The sequence below is a fragment of the Lampetra planeri genome, chromosome 12 (assembly GCF_965212315.1).
Source record: "Lampetra planeri chromosome 12, kcLamPlan1.2.h2, whole genome shotgun sequence".
In the NCBI taxonomy this organism is placed as follows: Eukaryota; Metazoa; Chordata; class Hyperoartia; order Petromyzontiformes; family Petromyzontidae; genus Lampetra; species Lampetra planeri.
In genome coordinates, this window is record NC_136118.1 from 2,336,103 (window position 1) to 2,363,016 (window position 26,914).

Sequence of the window (26,914 nt, forward strand, 5' to 3'; positions counted from 1 at the left end):
ACCCCCCCAAACTCCCCCCCCAAACTCCCCCCCCCAACTCCCCTCCCCCAACTCCCGGGGGGTGAGCTGGTCACAACGTCATCAACAGCGGACGCTGCCACCGTGGGCCAAAGTTACCAATGAACCCCCCCCCACCACCGCACTCAATATGGCCGAATTAATTCGCCGCCAATTCTAAATGACGCGTGGACCCCCCCTCCCCTCACGCGCCCCCGACCGCCCTGGTGACGTCACGCAACAACTTCCGGTGGTGGCTGTCTATATAAACGTGGCCGCTCGTCGTCGGCCGCTGCACGGCGCCGGAGCTGGAAGGCGCCGTTGTTGTAACGAAGTAAAATTTGTGATAAAAGAATCCACCGACATCCTGGCACAGATCGCGCTCCAATTAAGCGCGACGTTATCCTCGCACGCGTAGGGCACGCTACTACGCCAATATGTACGACCCCGACGAGGGTGAGTTGACGATTTTCTTGGCTTTTAACGCCTTAAAAAGAGTCGAGGCCTGTAAGCGGCAAACCCGGCTGCTGACGCTTAACTAGAGGCAACTCCACAACTCATTGTACTCTACTGTAATACTACGTGTTGTTGGCTGTCATTACAATGTTACTTAAAGTGTTGGTATTGTTACAAAGTACAAATTAAAGTGATGTGTAAGCTGGTCGCACTTAATGGCTGAATGATAATGAGGTACTACGCAGCGCTTTTGTCACTCCACTGCTGGATGATGCCCCCGGCCCGTGCCATGACGATTCTGATATCGCGCGCCCACTGATGCTTATCACCTTGGCCGGGAATCGAACTGGTTGTCGGGTTCATACAGCCGTGTGCTAACCACTGAGCCACCGCTCCCTCTACCCCCACGTCTCCGTCGTCTGCTGATGTGTGTGTGTTATAAAATACCGTAGCGATTTGTGCGACTGACTGCCACAGGCGATGATGATGTGATGCGTATTATTGTTAATCGTGGCTTTGCACCTCTCAAGCCTTGATTGTGTTCTTGAAATTAAATGCATAGCAGGTGTTATAGGCTACTACATTGCTACGTTTTGGCAGTGAGGATCCTCATGTAAAATAGCTTGCGGTTGAGTTTCATATCCGCGTCGACGAACAATTAAATTGCAGAGAATTAATCTGACTGCGATCCAAATTATAGGCTCCCCTCTGCCTTCAACCCGCACTAACCAGCATGGTGAAGTGTGGTCATATAACCCCCACGAACTGCATGGCATGGGGAGACCTCAACCCCTTATCCAGCAAGTAGATTGACAAACACGCTGTACATCAATCTTGAGTTCAAGCTTTCGTGACTTTACTGAAATAACCAAAGAGTACGCTGTACATCCTTATGCAGTCTATATCAATGCAGTCTATAAATGCACGTCCATACACTGCAACCCTTAAACAGATGTGCAGTACGACGAAGATGACGACGAGAATGAGATCACACCGGACTTGTGGCAAGAGGCATGCTGGATCGTCATCAGGTAAAGTGAGCCAGTTTGGCCTGTGGTCCCATCTGCGGCACTAAAGGTCTGCAGCCGTCTGCTCCATGTATTTGATTCTAAGCTTTAATTACCTTAACCCTTTCCCATTCCGATGACGTGTACGTCATTGGAATGGAATCGGAAGTAAAAAACCATGTGGGAGGGCGTGTGGCACAGTTTGGCCGTCAGCTATCAGTGTCGCAACAGTTCTCTGCGGTGAGTACAATGTCTTTAAAGACAGGGTGCTATGCCTCTCTAAATCAAATTAATGCCAACCACTTGCACGTTCCGAGATTCAGCGGTGAATGGGACACCCTGTGACTTGTAGACATCTCGGAACGGGAAAGGGTTTAAATAAACAGGGAAGTGTACCCTCAGGCCATGCATCCTTTCTCTATGCCCGACTCACTTACTCTTTCGGCCCCATCACTTCTTGATTAGGCCATCGTATTCTTCAAGCTCTGCGCCTTTCCTTTTTAGGCCCTGCCCCTTCTTCTTTAGGCTACGCCTCTTTCTGTTTAGGCCGCGACCTTCCTCTGGACACAGGGTTGGCCTTGTCTGGGTAGGGGTGGGAGGACTGAGCGGAGTGTGCACACAGCAGGAACAGTGGTGGGTGAGGACCAGAATCCCTCTTAGAACATTAAATCAATATAATAATAGATGGCTCATTGAGTCGCTCAGACTTTCAACAGCACCATGCATTAAGATGTTTGGCACATTGCTTTTAAATTAAAATGTGGATCGATTACAGAAAACATCCGAGTGATGGTCAGTTTTAATATTTTGGTCATTCATGAGTTGTCCCCCGGCCCAAAATTCGGATTGGAGAATCATTTACTTTTTAATCTCATTTGCATTTTTCTGTCTCATGTTGCTTGTTCAGTCTTTCTGTTAGCCTCAAGATAACATTGGCATCTATAATCGAAATTTACACACTCTATTTGTATTAAAGCATGAACCTTTGTTTTAATTAATGCATTAATCATTGCATACCTAAAAAGTTCAATTCCTCATTACTTCCCAGTCAGTTCTGTAAATTCATCCCTTTGCATGTCGCAGTTTAGCAGTGTTGTAGCAAGCAACGATGATAAACTCGTTGGAGGTTCCTCACCTCCCACACCTCACCTTCTCGCCTGCTGATCCCCAGCTCGTACTTTGATGAGAAGGGGCTGGTGCGGCAGCAGCTGGACTCCTTCGATGAATTCATCCAGATGTCGGTGCAGCGGATCGTGGAGGACGCCCCGCCAATCGACCTGCAGGCTGAGGCTCAGCACGCCACCGGGGTGGTAGAGGTTCCGGTACGTGGACCCTGCTCTAATCTCACCTCAGTTCTTATTTATCCCCCCATTATCCACCCCAACGGCCCAGAGGAGAATAAGTGACTATCCAATGACCGAAGAGCAGACTGGGGACTTTAATTGAAAGCCCCGATTGTTGAAAAAGAGAGATGTATGCAGGGTTGAGTCCGTGAAGGATCTTTGCGATGATGAGTGCGATCTTGAATTGGTCTGGCATTCGATTTGGGAGGCAGTTAAAGGGATTGGAGTTTTGAAGTGATGTGGTCTCATTATCTGTGCTGGTCAGAAGTCTTATCTTGATTAAGTCATAAATATCATGGCAGTGCGTGCACGCGAGTAATTTTTTGGAGGTATTTGTGTGTAGTGCGGCAATACAGGGAGTCATTGCCTTTATATCTTATGGTGCTGTGTGTGTAGTATGTGTGTGTACTCCACAAAGTGGCTTCAAAATGCACTTGGCATGTGTAGTGAGTTCAACTGAGTCGCAGACGTACACTTGGAGGCAACACATTTATTTAACACCAACACACGGGGTAACTGCCCCTTTACAGAATAACAACCTATGGTGGTGACCACCAGGCTAACCACACTAATTATAACGTAACTGCTACTACGGACCGGACCACAGCTCTGGTCCAGGTCCACGTGTTGGAGACTCGGTAGAACGTAGACGTAGACGAAGGTTTCTTCAGGATGAACAACAACAACGGTCCCTCTGGGGGACCTGGCTTATATCCTCTGCGGCGTGGCTGGCTCCGCTCTTGGCCACGACCACCTTCCAGTATCCTCGAGCAGGATCTGGACCACCCCTAGCCCCTTTGTAGACTTAACTGGTCACGTGTCATATCCGATCAACCAGAGTGCCATGGCCTTTAGTAACCCCATTCCTGCGGCCAGCACTCCCACACCCTATCCTGTAGGGCTGGCACTGCACGCCAAGCGTGATGCCATCCAGCGCTATCAATCGGTGCTGACCGAGCATCTCTAGAGCCGGTACTACATTTAGACCATAGTGGGATCCGCGATGTCGATACACCGCACGCCGTACCTCTCTAGGGCCGGCACTGCACAGTGACATCCCGCGATGTCACTCCACATGGACTAAGTACTGCGGTAACATCCCTGCCACTTAGTGGCAAGCAGTAGCAGTTGAACGTCTGTTGTATTGATATCGATGCCGTTGTTTTGCATGCACGCACAAAGGGTTGCGTGGTAATTGCCAATGGTGAATGGTAACGTGGTCGCATTCTCCTTCAGCCGCGGTACATGCTCAAGTTCGAGCAGATCTACCTGTCGAAGCCCACACATTGGGAGAGAGACGGAGCGCCATCACCCATGATGCCCAACGAGGCCAGGCTCCGCAACCTCACGTAAGCTCCGTAAAACAATAGCACATATCGGGGACTGAAAACACCTCATTGGTCGTCATTACTATGCACGGAACAAAACACCATCTTGTATACCGAATAATAGTTGCAAGGTGAAGCTTGAATTCACATTGAATGGCGGCATTGAGATGGCACCGCTGATAATGGTGGGTTCTGATCAAGGAAAACGACTGATTATACCGGGTTCTCAAGTGCGGGGAGTTGATGGTCTCAGCCCAGTCAGCAGTCACTGTGCAAAAATTCCAATGAATTACATTTGGTTCTATACTTATTTAACTTGTTTATGGCTCTTGACAACTTAAAGATTATCAGCTCGTCATGCTTCTAAAATTACTCTTTGTAACAAGGTGTGTGGCAAAGTGCAGCCCCCCTACTACTATGTTGAACAGAGTTCACATGAAGGGATCTCAGAGATAGCTTTCTTATCCAACTCCTTTAGCCCGTACTCTGAACACGAAGGGTCACGCTGCTCAGCGAGATATTACAAGGAACGCTCCATCTCATGACATGGCTTGTGTACTCGGTATAACATTGTTTTTATGAATTACCATAGCATAACAGTCACCACGCAGCTCACGTTGACGATGAACCGACTTTCCGCGCAGTTACTCGGCCCCGCTGTACGTGGACATCACGAAGACGGTGATCCGGGAAGGGGATGACCCCATCGAGACGCAGCACCAGAAGACATTCATCGGCAAGATCCCCATCATGCTGCGCTCCACATACTGCCTGCTGAGCGGCCTCACCGACAGAGATCTCTGCGAGCTCAATGAGTGCCCCCTCGACCCCGGAGGGTACTTCATCATCAACGGCTCCGAGAAGGTGTGCAGCTGGACAATGTCGACCTGGCTGTGAAGGCAGTAGCAGACTAAACCTCTTGGGGGGAGGGGGGATGGAGGGTGCGATACGATAAAAACAAAACTTTAAACAAATATTATAGGCGAACCTATGACTCCTCATCGTTGCCATGATTTATTGATAAATCTGTGCCTCCTTTGTCGTACGTCTCGAGGCGCTAGAACAAATCAGTGTATGAGATTATCTCATGGGAACCATCACTCGGTAAGGAAGTGACTGCAAACTAAATACAATGTGGAATAACAGTACAGGATAGGCAATATACATGGACCCGCAAGAATAAACGAGTGCGTGCCGATTCACTAAACCAAGGCAGACGTGTTTGCGCACGTTTTCTTTTTCTGGTCATGGTTGTTGTTCGCCAAACAAAAATCACCACCGTCTAAAGACTGCCCTGACATTTTTTTGAATTGTTGTACCCAGGTGCTGATCGCACAGGAGAAGATGGCCACCAACACGGTGTACGTGTTCGCCAAGAAGGACTCCAAGTACGCGTACACGGCGGAGTGCCGCTCGTGTCTGGAAAACTCGTCCCGGCCCACCAGCACCATCTGGGTCAGCATGCTCGCCAGGGGAGGACAGGTTAGTGCGGGTTTGTTCGTGGTACAAATGCATGCACTTGCTCAGCAGCACTGGTGGCAGAATTTGATGGCGAGGACACACAACGGCATTTGCCACGTGTATACAGGCGTTATGACGTCACGCAGCATCGTTACGTCCACACGCCCGTACGTGTGACCCACTACTCTGTAGCATGTTTCCAGGTCTCTCATCTCTTTGTTTATTTCGTTTCCAACTCCTGACCTCAGGCGAACGAGGACAGTCGTTGTAATTGCCAGTTTGTCTTGTTTTGTTTTCCATCCATGTTTTTCTTCCAGTTGCTTATCATAGACTCTGCTAAACACTCGTTCGTTTGTTGATGATACGCTGGGCCGTTGTGGCGTCCGTCCGTGCAGGGTGTGCGGAAGAGCGCGATTGGGCAGCGCATCGTGGCCACGTTGCCGTACATCCGCCAGGAGGTGCCGATCATCATCGTGTTTCGCGCGCTGGGCTTCGTGTCCGACCGCGACATCCTCGAGCACATCATCTACGACTTTGACGACCCCGAGATGATGGAAATGGTACAGTTTCGCCCCCCCCCCCCCCCGAGCTACTCACCGATGGCGATGGTGGTAGCCCCATTGGTCAGTGTGGTTTACAAAGTGGCATTTGTGGCGGATATGTTAAAACATCCTCAAGGAAAAAGCAACAACAAAAAAAGGATGTAAAATCAGTCGGACAAGCTGCTGCGGCATCACAACAGTGGCGTATTAAAGAGTTCTGCAGTGATGTCACAGAGATGTAACGAGGACACTGACGGAGTACCGCAAAGTATGTTAAAAGCCCTTTTTTCTCTCTTTTCATTAAGCATGAACGCATGTTGGACAAACAGCAGCCTACGTTTGTAACTGCAAGAAAAGAGCAGTCTATTTTCTAAGGTGCAGCTGTTGTACCTTCCACATTAGCTTCGAGCATAGGAGAGTTGGCTTAATGTCACGTCAACACATTTCATTGCAACTTTAAAGCAGTCACAAATACTCTGTACGAGAACCAACCATGTTTCTAAAACACTTTCTCTCATTAATAATGCTTCAAACTCATTCTGCACATCCAAAGACACACAAGGCAGCCTTGGTAAATATTACGTACAAGATTGGAAGCATTAAGTCTTTCGGTTACATCTTATCTTAATCGCTCCCATGTGCAGGTGAAACCGTCTCTGGACGAAGCCTTCGTCATCCAGGAGCAGAATGTGGCGCTCAACTTCATCGGCTCTCGTGGTGCGAAGCCCGGCGTCACCAAGGAGAAGCGAATCAAGTACGCCAAGGAGATCCTGCAGAAGGAGGTGTTGCCCCACGTGGGTGTCAGCGACTTCTGCGAAACCAAGAAGGCGTACTTCCTCGGGTGAGCGTTTGCCCACCAGGCGATGTGTAGATGCAACGGACCAAAAAAATCCGACAACGCTTCGTTGCTTTGTGCCTTTTGCGCTGACTCGAGCTCCTCTTCTCTTGATTTGGCATTCTCCCCAGCCGATGAAAATCTTATTTTGTGTGCATTGCATCGTAGGAAAAACACTACCCTTTGCTCGCTTGATGGATGCTATAATGAATTCAATTTACTTAAACCTGATCCCAGCTGCCAGCTTAAAAAAATTGAGCGTGGCTTGTTTGTATTTAAATGTTCAAAATCTGGGTGTTAATGTGTGCTGCCCCCACGCTATGTTGGCACCTGTGCGTGCATCTAGGTACATGGTCCACAGGCTGCTACTCGCCGCGCTGGGTCGCCGGGAGGTGGATGATCGAGATCACTATGGCAACAAGAGGCTGGACCTGGCTGGGCCCCTGTTGGCGTTCCTGTTCCGCGGGTACGTATCATCCTCGTCATCGCCGTCATCAACCTCGCCATGATCGCCATTGTCACCATGGTCACCATCATCGATCAGATGACTGATTTTATTTTTTTAAAGGGCATCGCTGTTGTCATTCTGTCTCCTTAAATTTCAAAATAACGCATAATTACTGCGGCTCGTTTTTGTTGCAGGATGTTTAAAAACTTGCTGAAGGAGGTGCGCATGTACGCACAGAAGTTCATCGACCGGGGAAAGGACTTCAACTTGGAGCTGGCAATCAAGACGCGCATTGTGACCGACGGACTCAAGTACTCGCTCGCCACCGGCAACTGGGGTGACCAGAAGAAGGCCCACCAGGCTCGCGCCGGCGTGTCTCAGGTAAAGCACCACCATCTTCCTCGTTATCATTATCATGTTTAGTGTCAACCCATCCGTTGTTTTTGTAATAACCACCTTGATCATCGTTGTCCATTGCCAGCAACGTTATCGGCATCATGATCATCTTCATCGCTATGTTTGTTGTCACCATCCTCGTCATTGTATTTGTAAAACTCAATCCGCACCTCCAATTAGAAGGGTCGTCTACGTTCGGTGCAAAAAAAATTCAACATACAACACAGGTCAAAATGCAAACCCTCCAAAGGTAAGTTTGCATGATGTATTTGTTGATAAACGAGTAATATGATTAACAAGAGAAAGACGTGTTGGTTCAAACCACCGAAATCATTTTATTTAATCATTTAGTTAATCCAGTTCTGAATCAAGGTCTTCTATACACCTTGTAGGTAATGGGGGCTGTTTAGACCACACATCATCACTGGTAAGTGGGATTGAGTCATCCTTGGAGAGGACCGCTTCAAATATATCACATCATTGTTGTTAGCTGTGTCCGGGAATCAAATCTAGGTTCATAGCACAGAGAAAATGTACTAAAGAAATGTCAACAATTAGTTTGGACAATGCATTTTGAAACAGCAGAGCTGTGAGACTAAAACGTTCTGGTGATTGACAGGTGTTGAACCGCTTGACGTTCGCATCCACCCTGTCCCATCTGCGGCGGCTGAACTCCCCCATCGGCCGTGATGGGAAACTCGCCAAGCCTCGTCAGCTGCACAACACACTGTGGGGCATGGTGTGCCCCGCTGAGACCCCAGAGGTAAGCACAAACTTGCACAACAATAACAACAGCCGCTGTTCACCGCTAATTGACAGTGATGCCACCACTGCGCTCGTGCCTGGCCCAGATGCTCTTTGAGGACGTCGCAGGACAGACCCCCAGGTGTTATATGTTGACTGACTAAGGTGACTGCAAATGCGCACCACCCATGCTTCCCACTGCCACCTTTTGCTGTGGTAGGGGCCGCCCAATTATCCGCTCGTTGTTGTGTGCGATGCTCAGATGGACACACACACCGATAAAAATGCAATGCGTGCGCAGGTTTGCTTTGAATTGTGTTTGCATCATGCAGGTTCTTTTTCAAGATTCAAGTAAGATTGAAAACCCACTATCGACGCTTCCGTTTTATTTTAGAGATTTCTTATGTGTTTATTGGAAGGATGTTGTGATTGTGTGACGTTGTGGTGTGCCAATAGTAATATTAGAATCAGAATATTGTACTGCTGAGATCCTGGGTTCGAATGCTGGCAGTTGCTTGTGATTAAAATGGGTTCTCAAGTGTGGCGAGTTGGCAGTCTCAGTCCCGGCATCATTGACCGTACAACAACTTCATTGGGGATAAATTCCAGCTTTTTTAATAAAAAATAACGGTTTTACTGTCATGTGACGAACATTGGTGTCTCCTAGAGTAGGGCGGATGGGAAAGTGTTACCCCTCTTGTATGGATCAGAAATCACTCACCAGTAGTTCTGTGATGTCTGCATCCATGGGCTGTTCGACGAGAGAGATCCACATGGTTCTTTGTTTCATAACATGACAACGAAAGAACATTTAGGATAACATTGTGGGTCGGATATTGTTTACGATCGGCTCGGAAAGAGGGGGGGGATGAGACGACCGGAGTTTGGCGCTGATGTGAGAGCTGTGTTTTTCGTCTTTGTCAGGGCCACGCCGTGGGGCTGGTGAAGAACCTGGCACTCATGGCGTACATCTCGGTGGGCTCGCAGCCCTCGCCCATCCTCGAGTTCTTGGAGGAGTGGAGCATGGAGAACCTGGAGGAGATTTCCCCCGCCGCCATCGCCGAGTACGCACACTCGTCACGCGTTGGCGCGTCTGCTCTTTCACCCGCTCCCACCTAATCAAGCATCCACTTATTGGCAGAACCACTCACAGGCTCACCAGCTCCAACCACCTTTCGCCCACCCACTCGCTCACCTGCATTATCGCCGACTCGCTAACCTGCTAGTTCACCTACCCACTCGCCCGCCCACTTGCCTTATCACTTGTTCGGTTTACCCACGCACTCGCCTACTCGTGCATCGGCTTATCCGCTCAACCACTCACAGGCTCCCTAACTCGCTCATCCACCTATTTACCTATCTACTCACCAGCTAACCCACTCTATCACTCACCTGTCTTATCACCCACTCACTCGCCAGTGTGCGTACATATATTTACCATTTTGAACAAAGCCTCATTATGGATTGAGCTGTCATGTTGCATTCGTACCTAGTGGGGGCAGCAGAGGCCAATGAAGTTGATAATAATTAAACTGTTACGGTCTAAACCAGGGGTAGGGAACCTTTTTTCTGCCAAGGGCCATTTGGATATGTATAACATAATTCTGGGGCCATACAAAATTATCAACTTAAAAATTAGCCTCTTATATTTGGTCAAACATTTAATTAACTCACCCCCTAATGTGATGGCTGGAACTACTTCTCTTTGGTGAGGCATGTGATGTTAGCTGGTATTGATGATGTTGCTACTCGCAACTGCTTTTCCAGGTTTGCTCCTAGATTTATTGAATTTCGAGTCCCGCCTGCAGTTGCCTTGGCCAGGGCCAGACCAAATGATTTTGCGGGCCTTGTACGGCCCCCACCCCTGGTCTAAATCTTACAATAAAAATACTACGGTACAGCTGGTAAATGCTCAGAAATGTGAACGCTTACTGTGATATACAATAGCAGTCATACTTTTAAGTGTGTGACTTGAGCCTTTGAGCAAGTCACCCAGAATGCACCCCATCTTTTCAGATCTAAGCAGCTAAGCATGGTTGAGCCTGGATAGTGCTTGGATCAGGGGTGGACCGCCATGCATAAAACGGCTTATTATAGGTTGCAGTGGCGCTATGTTCTGCTCGGTAGAAGGAAATTCAGCAAGATATATTCTAATACTGTAATTCAATGCCCCCATATCGAAGTCTTTAACCTGTACTGACCAGCTTGGTGAATAATGGTCAAATAACCTCTGACCTGCACAGGTGTGAGGAGGCCTTCATCCAGCAGTGGATTGACAAAAAACGGATGTGCATGTGCAAATATACTTTGAAAGGTATGTGGCTGTTTCCTGTCCATTGTCGCTGATTTCGTGCCCCGTGCCTCTCAGTGCCACGAAGATCTTTGTGAACGGCTGTTGGGTGGGAATTCACAAGGACCCCGAGCAGTTGATGAACACCCTGAGGAAGCTGAGACGTCAGATGGACATCATCGTGTCTGAGGTCAGCCTCGTAACTCCTAACCCTCTTGCTCCGTCACACCGTGCCGTTTTTGCCATCAACACAGCGTGCATGCATCGAGCACCCTTTTTGCAGTAACCTCTGCAAAGTGCTGAATATCAAAATCCCACCTCGTCCAGATTAAAGATTAATATTGCATTAGTGAAAATTACATTTTGTGGCCAAGTGGCTCAGAGGTCAGAGCGCTGAGCTGGCACTGCAGAGATTCTTGATTCAATTGCAGGCAGCCTGTGGTTAAACTGCATTCTCAAGTGTGGCGAATTGATGGTATCAGCGCAATTGCTAATGAGTGCATAAAAAAGCCACAGCATTGAATTTGGTTCTGCACTTAATTTAACAAAATTCCATCTCTTGAGTGTGTGTGTATATATGTGCCGCGTGTGTGTGTACATCTATGTGCGTGTACTCGTGTATACATACACGTGTGTATGTACTGTAGGTGGTGTGGAGCGGTAGTGGTTGGTGAACTGCACGATGAACCCGGTGACCCGAGTTCGATTCCAGCTCATGACTAGTCCTGGGCCTCTCTTAGGTCAACTCGGTGTATAAACATCAGCACCGAGGAGACAAAGGCGGCCGGTTGTAGTGTTGGCCCTTCCATAGGTGCTCGCTAGCAGCACTTGCCCCAACAGTCTATTAAACGCTCTACGGGTGATCTTTGTCTTTGTAGGTGTCCATGGTGCGTGACATCCGCGAGCGAGAGATCCGCATCTACACGGACGCTGGGCGGATCTGCCGACCGCTGCTCATTGTCGAGAAGCAGAAGTTGCTGCTCAAGAAGAGGCACATTGATCAACTGAAGGACCGCGAGTACAACAACTACACGTGCGTATATTAGGATTACTATTATTTTATTTTCCCAGGTAATGCCCACTGAGCTTTCTAGCTCTTTTTCAGAAGCGACCTGCCCGCGTATGATAGCTCAATGAAGTGCATTACCATGTGGGCATTTATAGCAGCCAAATACTCCAAATGCATATGTATCAAAAAACACATAAACAAAGATCCCCCAGGTATCCTTAAATGGGAATGTTGACGCAAGTGATGTTAGCGGCTCTCACCTAATGAACGCCAGTTTGGCGCATGAGGGGGTGGTGTGGCCAGCACCACTTGCCTTTGTCTCTCCACTCCGCCACTGGTCCACCCAAAACATATTCAAGCTGTATAATAAACATGCTAAACTGTATTATAAACATCAGCCCTCTGGACGAAAGTTTTCCAGGAGCATGTGTTTAATCCAGGGACATTTGAACCAGTTTCATCTTTGTGAGTAACATGAGCAGGGTGTGGCCTCATCGTTTCGGTCCAGTTTCTTCATTTATTGTATTCAAGCGGGTCACAAAATAAAACTAGCGTGTGCTGGCAGGCCATGTGATGCTTTGACATCACTTGGCACAGTGACTTTGTAGCGTCTGTACATGTGACCACTAATCTGTACCTCGTGTTTTCATGGCTCTCATTTTCTCTTGTTTTATTCTCATCTCGAGAACCTTAATCTCTTCCCTATAATGCTTTCATCTCTATCTTTAGTTTATCTCTTCATCTCATCAGTCTATCTCCTTGTCTTGGTGTGCTATCTCACTCAGCAGGCCACTCAAAAAGAGCCTTTGGCCCATTGGCCACGAGTTGAAAAGCCCCGAGTTATGCAAAGCTTTCAAAGAAAGCACATCGTATTCCACTCCACGCATTAACAATGCAGCTCGCGCCGTCCAGGTGGCAGGACCTGGTGGCGAGCGGTGTGGTGGAGTACATCGACACGCTGGAGGAGGAGACCGTCATGCTCGCCATGACCCCCGATGACCTGCAGGAGAAAGGCGTGGCCTACTGCTCCACGTACACGCACTGCGAGATCCACCCCTCCATGATCCTGGGCGTGTGCGCCTCCATCATCCCATTCCCCGACCACAACCAGGTGAGGAGGCCACGCCATTGGGCACGTTTCTGTTCGAGGACCCTGCACCGCCCGACGGAGCCACAAGGCTGAAATTGTCGAGGCTAGAGGAGTTTTAAACATGCTAATAACATCATCGGTAAGTTGGAGAAGAATTCTCACAACCAAATCTAACATTTAGAGAAATACATTTCGCTTGAAACTACATAAGGTATATTCAGGAACATCCACATTCAATATACAATCTGTATCTCTTGGTGAGCTATAACTTGATGGGTCATTACAAAATCCTCAAAGAGCAACAGTTTGAAGATCTGACCCTGCTGTGTGCATGCTGCTGTATAGGAGTGCATGCGCTCAGGGTTCACCGTGTATCGTGTGTCACCCATCAGTCTCCCCGAAACACGTACCAGTCGGCCATGGGCAAGCAGGCGATGGGCGTGTACATCACCAACTTCCACGTGCGAATGGACACGCTGGCGCACGTGCTCTACTACCCGCAGAAGCCGCTCGTCACCACGCGCTCCATGGAGTACCTACGATTCAGGGAGCTGCCTGCGGGTAACCTCCCCTGCCACAACCCCCTTTCTGGACCTCCCCAACCCCCCCACAGGATCTGCCACCTCCCTCACCGATCCCCTGGCCACAATTGTAAGGTTCTTAATCTGAAAGTAATCAAATGTTTGAAAGGCTCAACACATGGTGAGCTAGCAGCACCCCCCCCCCCCGCTCTCTGTCAGCCCTGCCCACTCAAATCACAGTCTATTGCGCTGTCCACACAGTGTGGCCTGGACGTTAGCCTGGACGTTGTCCCTGCCCACTGCTCATAGATCCCATTTACTCCTTTCACAACCGTGCCGACTACTTAAGTTAACCCTGCTCTTTGCCTTTGTCATGAGTCGAGAAAGATTGGAGCTGGCACAAAATCGCTATTTTTTGTTGTTGTTGCAAATCCTTCAGGACGCGGGGACAGTCTTTCTAAACGCGTGGCTGTCCAAGCAAAATCCAGACATGTGGTAGGCTTACCTAATCCTGACTTTGGTGCCCCGACTTCCTCTCGGCTTCCCAGCCTTTCCTGTGTCCCCTTGCCCACACGCTGTAACTCTGGGCTGCATGGCTATGTTGGAAGAAGTGTATTTTCTGTGCGCGCGGTGCGGAAGAGGCGACCTGTGCGCGCCCCCCCCCCCCCCCATGTCCGGTGATCACACCGCCACAGAGGGAACGCCCTGAGAAACATTTTGCCTACTCTTTGATGGAAGAGGGTAGGTACCTGCTGTGTATCTCATAGCTGGCTTAAAGGAAGATGCTTACCAAAAAAAAACATTGCTCTCGCAAATAAGCACATGGGCTGTGTGGTTTGGGTTGTCAATGTTAAGTTTGAAATTTTGGTAATGAGAAGAAACTTTAAAATCATAGTATGGTGCACGACAGATGTTGCTGTTGTGCATTAAGTAGTTTTTCATTCCACTGCTGATTATGGACCTCTGCGGGGTTATTTATCCATACCATACTTTACACTGCTCAGTTCTGGTTGGTGACGTTAGGTAGCATAAGCCTGGTAGCATAGAAGTACAGTAACAATGGATGTTGCTGCATAGTTTAGATTATAGTTAACATCACAGAGACACTGCAGTGTTGTAACTTGGGTTTTACATTATATTAGCGAGGCTTCAAACGAATGTCAGAAACTTTCGAGCACACTGCCTCGGTACATATCTACAGATGAGAGTTGTTGGTGTTTTTGGTTCGTGTCTTCCTTCAGACTGCAGTCGTTAGCATACAGGCACATGATCGCCACTCCTGCTAACGCTTTCATCTTTTGCTGCAGGAATTAATTCCATCGTCGCCATTGCCTCCTACACGGGATACAACCAAGAGGATTCCGTCATCATGAACAGATCAGCCGTCGACCGGGGTTTCTTTAGGTGAGATTTGGTGTCGTCATTGTCTGTGCCCTGGTTGCGGTGACCGCACACCGCCTATTGCGGTGGTTACATACGTTTACCTTGCTGTGCGTTGCGCTGCTCATCTGGAAACGTTTTGCTGTGCCTTCACTGCCAAAATGACAATGCCCCTACTTCCCTCTGTAAATAAAGACCCACACCTCACAGTTTTTAATGCATTGCCTATGAGGCCGCGTCGTTTTCGACGGTTATTAAGAAAAGTGAAGGGGCTTGGGCAGGATACGTCACTCGAAGGGAGTGTTATTTGTGTGCTGTTGTGGATGGGGAGAAAACAAACGGATAAGTCTTCTCTCCACATGAGAAGAAAATAACATTTTAGTCCATCTGCCTCTGGGACTTTCAGGGTCTGTTTTCCAGCAGCGTGCATGTAAACAGGCAAACTGGACTGGTTTCAACTCTTTTTAAGAGCCTCACCAGCAGTGTCAGGCCTGGTAAATAATTACTACTGTGGTGGCATGTTAAAGGCATGAAGTACGCTCCACCAACACTGTGGAGTCCATTCAGCGCGACACAATAACCTGCTACACGATCTACAAAGCAGTTTGGAGACATTGCTTCTTTTGAATCCCACTCTTCCGTTTGTGCATAGCGCTTATCCACCCACGGTTGCGCAACGGGAAGGGTAAACAATGGTGTAGAAGCCTTGAGCACGGAGGTCTCCACGACCCCCGTGGGGACAAACTTCAATCGAGTCGTCAAGTGGGGGGCCCTGCGTTGGAGGTCGGGGGGGGGGGGTCACGGCGGGGGGTGGTGGTGCGCGAGTGGAGCCATCACAAGGTCGGAGCCTCAAGAAGAGGGGCTCGCTGTCAATTTTCGCACAAGATTGCGTTCTCCGTGAACTGTGAACCGCGCTGCGGCTGCCTGCGCTGAGCTTGATTGATTGGATCTGATTTCATTGGCCCGCTGCTGTAAATACTTTTTTGTGGGTGGGTATTCTCTGCGTTCCTGGTCGAGCGTGGGAACAAGAGAGAGTGGGTCGCATGGAAAGCACCGTCGCCGCTTGCTGTGTCGGTGGATGTCGGCCTAACCCTGTCCCGGAATACATTTCTTGTGCACTTGGCTCATTAATGCAGGAACAAGTTAAAAATAAATGGTCAAAATAACACTTACGATTCCCCCAAGACTTTTCATAGAGCACAGGAACATATTCGGTAGCCTGTGTTTTGGTCCGTACACACACAGCCTGATGGACATGGCCAAAGATGAATAGAATTGTTGAACTTGTTTTTTGCAGTGAGTGATAAAGTTGACAAGGAAGTGATTGTAAAGATTTCCATTTATCTTGGGCATAATTTGAAATCTCCCTCTCTCCATTATAAATGCTGCATTGTGTTCATCTCCCACCCCACAATTAGCTAAGTATGGTGGAGAATGGCATGGGTGTGTGGGGTTAGTATTCTTGTTTGTCCATGCTGCAGCTAGCATTGTGCTCCAAACCCTGTGACCTAAGTTCAATTCCTGGTCACAGCTATTAATGGTGAGTCATCTCTGAACCAGTTTTGGTTCTCCCCTGGGTCAACTCGGCCTTAAATGAGAACAGGCATACCTGGGTTTACGCCCAGGATGAGTCCCTGAAAACCAGAACATCAAGCTAAAGGACGGTATTCCCTCCTTATTTGCGAGGGATACGTTCCGGAGATGCCTGTGAATATCACATTTCGTGGATCTTTTAATGAATTACCTTAAATAAACATGTAAATAAACTATTACATGCATAAAAAAATATATAATTGGTTATAATAAACAAAGTCAATAAAAATCATATTAAAGTATTAAATTATGATTCTACGCAGTAGAAGGGTGCAGTAACAATGATGACGATGACGATGATCGTTGTGATGTCGTTACTGCTCCTACATAGACACATCTCGTCACTTTCTCGCATCATATTCTCTCTCATCACTTCATCTCATCACTTTCTCGATGCAGTGGTGTAGAGTTCCAAATTCGATTCTCAGTTAGCAAGTTCGTGAATACATAGGCAATACAGTACTTAAAGCGAAGCCACGAGATGGGATGGATCATAAAATTGTTCAAACTTGTATAAAATAGTCGCCATAAGAACGGTATGTTGGGGAAAAAAATATTAATAGAGTACGTGTACACGTGAAACAGACTACTGTAGTCGGGGGAGCTAGGTACCACAGTGCGTAAAACGGGATTGGGTATCAAATAAGTTGAATAAGTTGTTTTTGAAGTACGTTAAACGGAAGGGTGTAAATCGGGGTATTCTTGTTACTCGGCATGTTATGTAATCGTCAGCACTAGGGAGATGAAGATGACCAGGCCTGTTGCTGACCGCACAACCACCAATTTGCGTCCCATTCCAGCCTTATTAGGTTTTTACTCGCAGCACATGTCCCAATAGTGGATGTCTGTGTGGAACATCTTTGCGTGTGTGTGTATTTGTATTAATGGCAAGCGCTGGAAACTAAAATTAAACTGTTTTATTTTACCAGGTAAGGCCCACTGAGCTATATAACTATATCAGAAGCGACCTGGCCACAAATGATAGCTCAACGAAGTGGCTTATCACGTAGAAATTATTTTCCACCAAATACTTCTCTAAAAAACGTTGAAATCAGCATTTGCAAAATGTTTATATTGGCCACACAAACACTATCCCTATCAACGGTTGAAACGGCCTTGCTCAACAGCGGGTCGGCGTCTGCTTACAGTTTCTGACCCTTTCCTAGGTCCGTGTTCTACCGCTCGTACAAAGAACAGGAGTCGAAGAAAGGATTTGACATGGAGGAGGTGTTTGAGAGGCCAACTCGAGACACCTGCCAGGGTAAGGCCACCGACGGCGAGCCCTCGGATGGTGACCATTCCCTCGAGATGGCGCTCTTGACAGCGGTGGTAATTTCTCTTTAAATAAACGTAGAGTTAATCAAAAGCATCTTAGGCACACTCAAGTATTAATTTAATTCGCCGCCTTTCTCTGAAAGAGTAATGAACAACCACAGGCAAGGTGTGTGCCCTGACCTCAATTTCCTCTGAGAAAAAAAATCCGTGAATTCAACTTGGTGCCAAGCCAACCCATCCGGAGGTGATTCATTTTAAATTTTACGTTGATTATTTTTTTTTTATATCCAATTTGAATGTGATTTTTGTTTCTCATGCGTCCTCATGTTGACTTGTGTACTTGATTCATTTCGGCAGCACTCATAGTAATTACTTCCTCTGCTTCATAATTTTTTACCTTTTTTTATTTTATTGTATTTATTGTTTTAAACTTTTGCAGATGGATTTAACTCCTTCTTTTCTATCCTGAATAGCCTCTGCTGTCTCTTAAGTCCTCTTCCCCGGCCTCCATCACTGCTACTTCCCTTGGATCTTTCTCTAATTCTCAACCTTATTGTAATAATTTTTTCCATCTTACAAAATTTTTCTAGGTTACAAAACCCCACTTTCTAACACCCCCTCCCCCTTTATGTCAAATCAGATGCTCTTACCCAGAAGATATTGTATTTAAAAATTTAACCGTAAAAAGGTCCAATTGACCTCTTGAAAATGTTGAAATATGTCTTTGGATAAATGTGCTCGTGTCACAACAATGGGCAAATGACCAAGGTGATACGTATTGTCTGGTCGCAGTACGATGTGAATGTGGCCCAAAGTGTCTCCTTGCTCATACAGCTGTGGGCAGTGCAGGTGGTGAAACTACACTGGGGTGGGCTGGCTCCTTACGGGCCTGATGAAGAGGGGTAGAAGTTGGATAGAGGACCCCATTTTATTCCTTGCTCTAGGGCCCATGCCAACCGCTTGCTTTAGAACAGTGCTCATATTTGTTGTTCATTCGTTGTGAACGGTGAGTGTTACACATTTCTACTTTGGTGTTTTCGTGTAAATCATGTCGTTGCTTTTGTTAGTCGCACATTCCCTCCCTGTGATGTCCTGTAACTGCCCCCACTGCCGACAGTCTTGGGCTGTGGGTCATCCTTGTAAAAGAGCTGCTTAGCTCAGTGGAGCCTTACCAGCAAAAAAAAATACGTCTGAATCTATTACTGGCACACAGTCTCTTTTAGAACAATCGCTATTGTGACCGGACGTGTTGTCATACGTTGCCCTGTTGTGTACCGCCTGTGCCCCCTTGTGCGTGATGCTCAGGCATGCGGCACGCCATCTACGAGAAGCTGGACGACGATGGCCTCATCTCGCCCGGCATCCGCGTGTCGGGCGACGACGTGATCATCGGCAAGACGGTGACACTGCCGGACAATGAGGACGAGCTGGAGGGTCAGACCAAGCGATTCACCAAGCGCGACTGCTCCACCTTCTTGCGCACCAGCGAAACCGGCATTGTCGACCAGGTCATGGTCACCATCAACCAGGAGGGATACAAGTTCTGCAAGATTCGGGTGAGCCGACGACGGCCAAGGGGGAGGTTGGGGGAAGGCCAAAAACCCCCCGTGACTTGGGGCCCCTGGGGTGTCGTTGGTGGACTTGATGAGATGTGCCCACTAATCCAGCGATCCAGATTCGCAGATTGAGCAGGCTTTGTCATGCGATCCATGAAAACTATGTAGGTTAGATGATAGCAGTATGTAGGAGTGTAGAGATTCACTAGCTTCATCCAGGTACTGAACATGAACTATTTATAACCAGGTAGGAGCCCATAAAAAGGGCTATCTATGTTAGAATTTGCAGCACGACATCTCAAATGAGTGTGCTGGATTAAAACCATCCTCTTATCATTGTTGCTCTTCTTGAAAATCTTCCCGCTCCTTTGTACAGGTGCGGTCAGTGCGGATCCCACAGATTGGAGACAAGTTCGCCAGTCGGCACGGACAGAAGGGCACATGCGGCATTCAGTACCGGCAGGAGGTGACCTCTCCAACACAGAGACCACACAACCGCATTGGAGTGAAGCGCAACAGGCAATGATCAGTGGATTTTTTGCAGCAACGAGGGAGCTTCATCCCTACCCGTATTTGTATTGCAGGACATGCCGTACACGTGCGAAGGCCTCTCGCCGGATATCATCATCAACCCGCACGCCATCCCGTCTCGAATGACAGTCGGTCACTTGATCGAGTGCCTCCAGGGCAAGGTGCGTGCATCGCCCATCTCATCCTAGTGGGTGACGGGGAGCGGGCGGATGGTGTTACACTCTCTCTCTTTCCTGGAGTCGCCCTCTTCCATCTTCACGTATGTGTGTGTGTTTGTGCGTGCGCGGGTTTCCACATCCCTCTGTTCATCCTCTCTTTTTTCAACGCCTCCCACTTGTGCGGTCGTAGGTGTCGGCGAACAAAGGCGAGATCGGCGATGCCACACCGTTCAACGACACGGTCAACGTGCAGAAGATCTCCAACCTACTGCACGAGTACGGCTACCACCTGCGTGGAAACGAGGTGCGCGCTGGCCCTAGCAACTGCATTGCGATGGCGATGGGCTGGGTTGGTCACTGACTGGGTTACCCCTGGGGTTTGTCACTTGCTGGGTCAAGTCATAGGCTGCGTTTCGTTACTGGATGAAACTGGGTGGGTTAAGTCGCATGTTGATTTCGCTGCAGACCGGGAAAGTCACTGGCTCGGTTGGTTACTCGTGGGTTTGGGCTAGCCATGGGATGGCCAGGTTCAACACGAGTTGTTAGTTACCCTTTTGAGTTTGCCAAAGGGTAGACTATTCACAAATTGTGTTCATCATCCACTGAATTAGCCACAGGATGGGTTATCCCTAGAGTTGGGTTAATCACTCATGGATTGAATAACTGGCGGGATTATCCACGGCGCAAGTTGTGGATGCCTCGTCACCAATCTGGTTTGCACGCAGGTGCTGTACAATGGCTTCACGGGCCGCAAGATGACGTCGCAGATCTTCATGGGACCCACTTACTACCAGCGCCTCAAGCACATGGTGGACGACAAGATCCACTCGCGCGCCCGTGGGCCCGTGCAGATCCTCAACCGGCAGCCCATGGAGGGGCGTTCGCGGTGAGACCACGGATTATAGGAGTGTGGGGGGTGTTCCACTTGTCGCGAGTCGGCTTTGCAGAAACTCGAACTCCTCTATTTAACGCCTCCTACAAAAAGGCGCTGTAGTGGTTGCAAGTTGTGAATCCAAATTCTGGTTGAGAGATCAACTTTTAAACCCCCCTTCCAACCTTCCAGCATCTTTGAAATAAGTGCCTTATATTTTTTATTGAGAGTGGTTGTAGTATAGATGGACTTTCACCTACAAATATGAATGCGGATTTTCCACCACTAATTCAGGGCCAGCGGTGGAACATTGGAAATAATGCACCGCCCCACGCCGCTCGTTTTCCACCTCGACGTTTGACTCGCCGTCGTTTTTTCCCCCCGTGCACAGCGACGGTGGGCTGCGTTTCGGCGAGATGGAGCGCGATTGTCAAATCGCGCACGGCGCCGCGCAGTTCCTGCGTGAGCGGCTGTTCGAGGTGTCCGACCCCTACCAGGTGCACGTGTGCAACCTGTGCGGCCTCATGGCCATCGCCAACACGCGCACGCACACCTACGAGTGCCGCGGCTGCCGCAACAAAACTCAGGTAACCCCCCCTCCCTCGATTCCACCCCTTCTGTTTTCCGACTGCATGCGCATTTACACGAGGGATGTAAGAGTTAAACGCTTGGTCGATTCTGTTGTTGTGCATGGCAATATGTTCAGGAGCTACTAGCTACGTAGAAAGGACTTCAGTCGAGAGAATTCGTGTAGTTTCCTATCCCTCTGCTGAAGGTGTGCAGGTTATTGATTAAGGTCAGGGTTTGTACTCATTCCGAGTCATTGTGTCGGCCTGGCCTCCTTTGGCATACGTTTCAAAGTTTTCTTTGCTCCCGTGGTTCTCTAACATCACTTACTCCACAGTGGCACAATATTTAATGATTTACGACACCCATAAAGGTCTACTGGCATTTAACAAAGCACAAATATAGGAGCAATGCATTCTAGAATATGTGCCCTGGCTGTTTGAGTCGTACAACATGGACTATGTAAGTAGCCATGGTATCAATGGTCTCAAATGTTTACTTCGATATTAGGCACAGTATTTCGTACGATCATTGTGCATCCATAGGCATGAATTATTTTTGGCACAAATAAGTTTTTTTGCGTGTACCACTGTAGTTAATCATATTTAATTTGGAGAATAAACTTCAACCACATCTGCAGAATTGGTTTGTTACTAAAATCTGACCCTGAATCGTGATGATCATACAATAGTGAATTGTTTATATCCCTAGGTGGCAAGTAAATTGTATATATTTCTTGAGTAATTGAACCTTGCAGTTGAGAGCACACAGCTTCAACTTTGCACAATGCTGCTGGAATTTATAATTTACTTACGTGTGTGCCATTCACATACGCAAATATAACCAGAAATTACAAAATTCAATGTTAGTACAAAATCCAAAGTCTTTTTTTAAAGAACTGATGCCCCTTAACAAAGTGGAGGGTAGGGGGCAGACGAAGGCAAATGATAATGCAACAGGATGTGGAGGCCAGTCCGTCACAGGGGACTAAAATTAGCTCGGACATCCTCTGCTGGAACATGTCTCGCCCTGGGCATTGTTAACAGTTTTGTTTTCACTTAGAATTTTCCTTCGTATGCAAATCAAAAACCCCTCTTCACCTCTCACTCTCGGTGGTGATGTTGTAATCATCATGGCTGGAAGGTGGTTGATAGTCGATTGTGTTATGGTCATGTAATTGCCGTAAGAATGCGGAATTCCCACCACTGGCTCCGGGGGGGGGGAGGAGGGGAGGGGGGGGGCGCCCCCAGTGTTGATGAGTGCCGCTGCATTTCTCATTTTCAGCAGGGAGCCAACTTTATCAATTTTACTTGACATTTATTTAAATTGCTCCGTGTGTCCGTAACTGTTTTGTTGTCGTTCTTGCACAGATCTCGCTGGTGCGTTTGCCATACGCCTGCAAGTTGCTTTTCCAGGAGCTCATGTCCATGAGCATCGCTCCACGGATGATGATCACATAAAATCTGGAACCTTCCTGGGGCCAGAAAAAATACTGCCGACCGTCGTCGCTGCCCTCCCAACCCGCCAGACAATCACAAACATCCCCAGTGACTCAAACTTTCCGGAAGACTCTTGCCTCTGCCAAAACTCTAAATATGAGGACCAGCACATATTCTAAAAAAAAAAGGACCAAGTAAACTGGGATCAACATGAACATATTCCTTGATGCATTTATTTTATTGGCAAGTATTATTCTAGCCTTCCATTGCATAACATGATTTATTTGTTGTGACGCAAACCAGCTGTGCTAACAGCCTACCAGCCTCAAAAGGGAACATACTTTGATACTACAGGGCAGTCCGTCCTACATTAATTCCATCATTCCTACATTTAATAATTTATCTCCCGGTCATGCGACGCATTCATTCTCACCAATGAATTCCTCCCTTTACAGAATCCTGGCAATCCTTTCAATCACTGATGTATCCCTCATGTGCTCACTTGTTCTCGCATACATTTATTTCCTTATTCTGTCACTCACGCTTCATTAATTTACTCATTCTTCCCTCATTCAGTTTCTAATTTATCTCATTCATTCACTCTCAATCTTCTTGTCTCATTCTTTCCTCATTTACGCACTCGATTTCCCATTTTCATGTGCTGCCTACTGGCGAACAGTAGCGGAAAATTTTATTTTGCAATGTACATAGTCACTTTTAAAATGACACCTGTTAAACTTCACTGCACATAAGCAGAATGTGTAAGTGTTTGAGGTTAAAATCTCTCATTCACGGATTCCTCTCATTGTCATTTGTATCTCATTTGGTCACCTGGCTACCAGATGCTCTCCGATGACTTCTGCAGAGCCAGCCGTTGCTAGGGGACGCCTGTTGCTAGGGGAGACGCCTGTTGCTAGGGGAGACGCCTGTTGCTAGGGGAGACGCCTGTTGCTAGGGGAGACGCCTGTTGCTAGGGGACACCTGTTGCTCGGGGACGCCTGTTGCTAGACTGACGGTCTTCTCAAGCAGCAGTGAAACATTTGATTATGTAGTGCAGATAAGCACATTCGCGTTCCAAGTTTTTATTTTTGTTTGTAGTCTACAAGCGTTTTTTTCTGTTTCATGTCAACGACTCGGTAAGGAAGGGTGAAAATGTTTTCTTGCACATTGACAGACGACGGACTTTCCATCGATACCACCACGTTCGTACACACAGCTTGAAAAATGTAGATTTGTGTGAGGTGTGTTAAAAGCGGCACGCGCACACTTACAACGGGATATTTTTCTTTTTATATGTGGAGATTAGTTAGATCTGTTGCCACGAGGAGTGGCGGCGTGAGCCGTGTTCTGTGATGTTGCGGAAGCGTGGCTGCAGAGATTGTCAGTCGCCGAGGCTTTTAAATAAAAACAAAAAAAAGAACCCGCTTTGTCATATTTCAAATAAACTCGTTCACGTGTGTGTATTTTTATAGTTTATTGCTTTTTTATTAAAGAATCACTTTGTCGTTATATTTCTTGCGTTAAACGGTTTTAAAAACGACTCGTTTGCAAAAAGATGCAAGCAAATTAAGCTTACAAACCTGCTTTAAGACAAAATCCCCCCACCAGTGTAAGTTTAATATGAATGCGTCGAGATTATAATAGCACCAAAACGTGGCTTTTACCATCGTGCCTTACGTACAATGGCATCTTCGGATGTCTGCTTTACATCAGTAATGCCAAAACCTTGCGTGTATTGCCTCTCCGTTAACATTACACACTCGTAACTAGAGTTTTAAGTGCAGTAATTAATAGAAGCTGCATTTGCAAATAAAAAATATATAGTAGCACGCAGTCAGTTTTCACGGTAACGGAACTACAGCGATGGACAATGGAGCAGATGACCCACACATTTTAAAATCGTCGTTTGGTTGTGTAGACTGGATCAGATTCGTCTACTATGGATGTCTTTTTATTTGCACAATAATTGTCAAACATGCCCCGCAGCAAATCGACAAGCCGTTGTTTCATCTGCATGGTCGAGAGGTGAATATGGCCCTAGAAACCATTCCTCACAGGGCAGATGTGGGAAATGAACAGTGGTTCTTTGGAGAGAATGGGCTCTTATCTGTGCAATGTGGAATTTCTATCGCTGGTTTTAAGAGCTTATCGATGGAGATGAATCACTGCTCCACACTTAGTCGAGCAAGGGACTTAAAATGTGTTCGTACAGCAGGTTGGAACGATGTACAGAGTAAAAAAAAAAATAGAGCCCTTTGCTACTTGGGTGTCGGATCATCCTGCCTCTTGTGCTGGTAATTCAGTTACGACAGAATTGACAGTTACATGTGCCCGTGGTGTAAATGGTTAGGGGATGGACACGGGTCGTCGCTTGACCACCGCATGCGTGCCATGAGAAGTGCTGCTCGTGGCCACGTCGTGTGGATCCATCCCGTGGCGACGCTGCAGAGGAAGACTTAGAGTTCCTCCTCTTTCTCTGTGATGGGGGGGAAGGGGGGGAGCATGCGGCATGAATGTTATCGACCGAACGATGCCAGGTTGTTGAAGAAGACTGACTTTCCACGATAGGCATGTTTGAATTTCCACCACCGGCTCAAGGCCACCGATGTATAGCGACTTGATGCCCGATGCACAAATACGAAGGAGGCATCGTCACAGTGATGTCCTCTGCTATCCCTGACGCAATCGTCTGGCTCGAACACCTAAATGTAAATGTATAGTTGTTGCTGCATTCAAGGCCACTCACTGGTGGCTCCTGGTGGCCTTTGGTGCGGCCCTTGACAATACACAAGTGAAAACTCCCCCATCATCGTGCTGTCCAATCCAATGGTTTAAAATGTGTGGCGGTCCTCACACTGATAATGTTTTTTCGGCGAAAGCCCCGCCCCCTCTGAAAATTAGTGAAGAACACTGCTAGACATCAACATCGGCCATACGAAAAATACCATTGGGAGATGAGCACAAGGAAAATTAGTATTTGAGCTTGTGATGCACAGCAGAAGAGAGATATCCAAAGTTTAACCAAAATGTTTCATCCGATGGCTCTTCGTGCTAAGTGTTCAATGGTAGAATTGTGCTCATCGTCTAGAGGTGCGCTTGCATTTAGATTAAATCCATGTTTAGCTGTTACCTGCACTACCATCTCTGGCCGCCTGGGGTCTCGTATTGACTGGAGTTCCTACCTACAGCAAATCCACGATTTCAGCACAACGTTGAGACTCCTGGCAAACAAAAAACCCTTACTGCGCAGATGTGGAAAATACAAGTGCGGTGAGGGAGATGATAGTCGAGGGAATGTTGAACGAAAGATCTCCAACAATTGTCTGGAGTAGGCATTAAATAAGAGGGGTTCAGAGAGACGTTGAGTGGGGATGTGTGGGGACGAGCGAGGTCGGCGAGGAAGAATTGGGGTGAGGAACGGCGAATGGAGGAGAGGGGGAAATCGGGAGAAGTGTTGGGGAGGTGAGAATGGAAGAGAGATGAGAATACGTGGACGTGATGAATGGGGAATGGGAGTGCGGACAGCTGAGGGGAGGTGGGGAGAGAAAAGCCAGAGGAAATGAGAGGTGAGAAAAGGTGAATGGAGTTGAGGTGCAGGGGATGTTAAACGGCGTGAGGAGCAGTGTCGGTGAAGATGAGGTACGAATCTCGGTTTGTGAGACGTAGGCGAGAGGAGGTGATGTGTGCGTGTGGGATCTCGGCGAGGATGTGGCGAGGTGTGACGAGGGTGTCGCCCCCCCCCCTCTGCCACTCACGGGTGGCTGTGGAGTGCTCCCTGGGGATGAGGTCGGCGCTGGCCGCCACGTGGATCGAGCCGACGGCGGCCGCCTCCCCCTGCGAGTTCTTGGCGTGGCACTCGTACTCGCCTCCATCGCTCTCCAGCAGCGGGGAGATCTGAGGGGAGACGCGAGACAAAGACGCATCGTACACACGGCGCTCTCCCGCCCATCACGGGGAGATCTCTATGTTGCATGTGTGGTGAGCGTGGCGCGTCGTTTGAAAAGTGTGGCGTGTGTTTTTATGTTGAACTTCTTTAGAGCCATACGTAGCCAACCGTGCGAATCGGAGGTGCGGGGG

The 26,914-nt window shown here is 47.9% G+C and overlaps 2 protein-coding genes across 2 annotated transcripts in view; one reads left to right on the forward strand and one right to left on the reverse strand.

The window, feature by feature from the left end:
* The first annotated feature begins 291 nt into the window (after positions 1 to 291).
* POLR2B (RNA polymerase II subunit B) lies at positions 292 to 24,257 on the forward strand. Its single transcript, XM_078599181.1, has 25 exons — positions 292 to 453; positions 1,406 to 1,484; positions 2,632 to 2,782; positions 4,040 to 4,152; positions 4,776 to 4,995; positions 5,455 to 5,613; positions 5,988 to 6,152; positions 6,779 to 6,975; positions 7,316 to 7,435; positions 7,612 to 7,798; positions 8,433 to 8,576; positions 9,482 to 9,621; positions 10,926 to 11,037; positions 11,726 to 11,880; positions 12,769 to 12,967; positions 13,339 to 13,507; positions 14,775 to 14,871; positions 17,607 to 17,701; positions 19,021 to 19,271; positions 19,648 to 19,737; positions 19,856 to 19,963; positions 20,151 to 20,264; positions 20,686 to 20,846; positions 21,223 to 21,418; positions 22,769 to 24,257. Exons 1-25 carry the CDS (start codon positions 435 to 437, stop codon positions 22,856 to 22,858), a joined length of 3,531 nt encoding a protein of 1,176 aa, XP_078455307.1. The 5' UTR covers positions 292 to 434; the 3' UTR covers positions 22,859 to 24,257.
* A 39-nt stretch (positions 24,258 to 24,296) lies between these two features.
* Positions 24,297 to 26,914, reverse strand: part of IGFBP7 (insulin like growth factor binding protein 7) — a 36,478-nt gene continuing 33,860 nt past the window's right edge. The window contains exons 5-6 of the mRNA XM_078599182.1: positions 26,593 to 26,731; positions 24,297 to 25,313 (exon numbers count right to left, since the gene is read on the reverse strand). Of these exons, the coding sequence (XP_078455308.1) occupies positions 25,294 to 25,313; positions 26,593 to 26,731 (159 nt within the window). The 3' untranslated portion in view covers positions 24,297 to 25,293. The remainder of the gene's footprint in view (positions 25,314 to 26,592; positions 26,732 to 26,914) is intronic.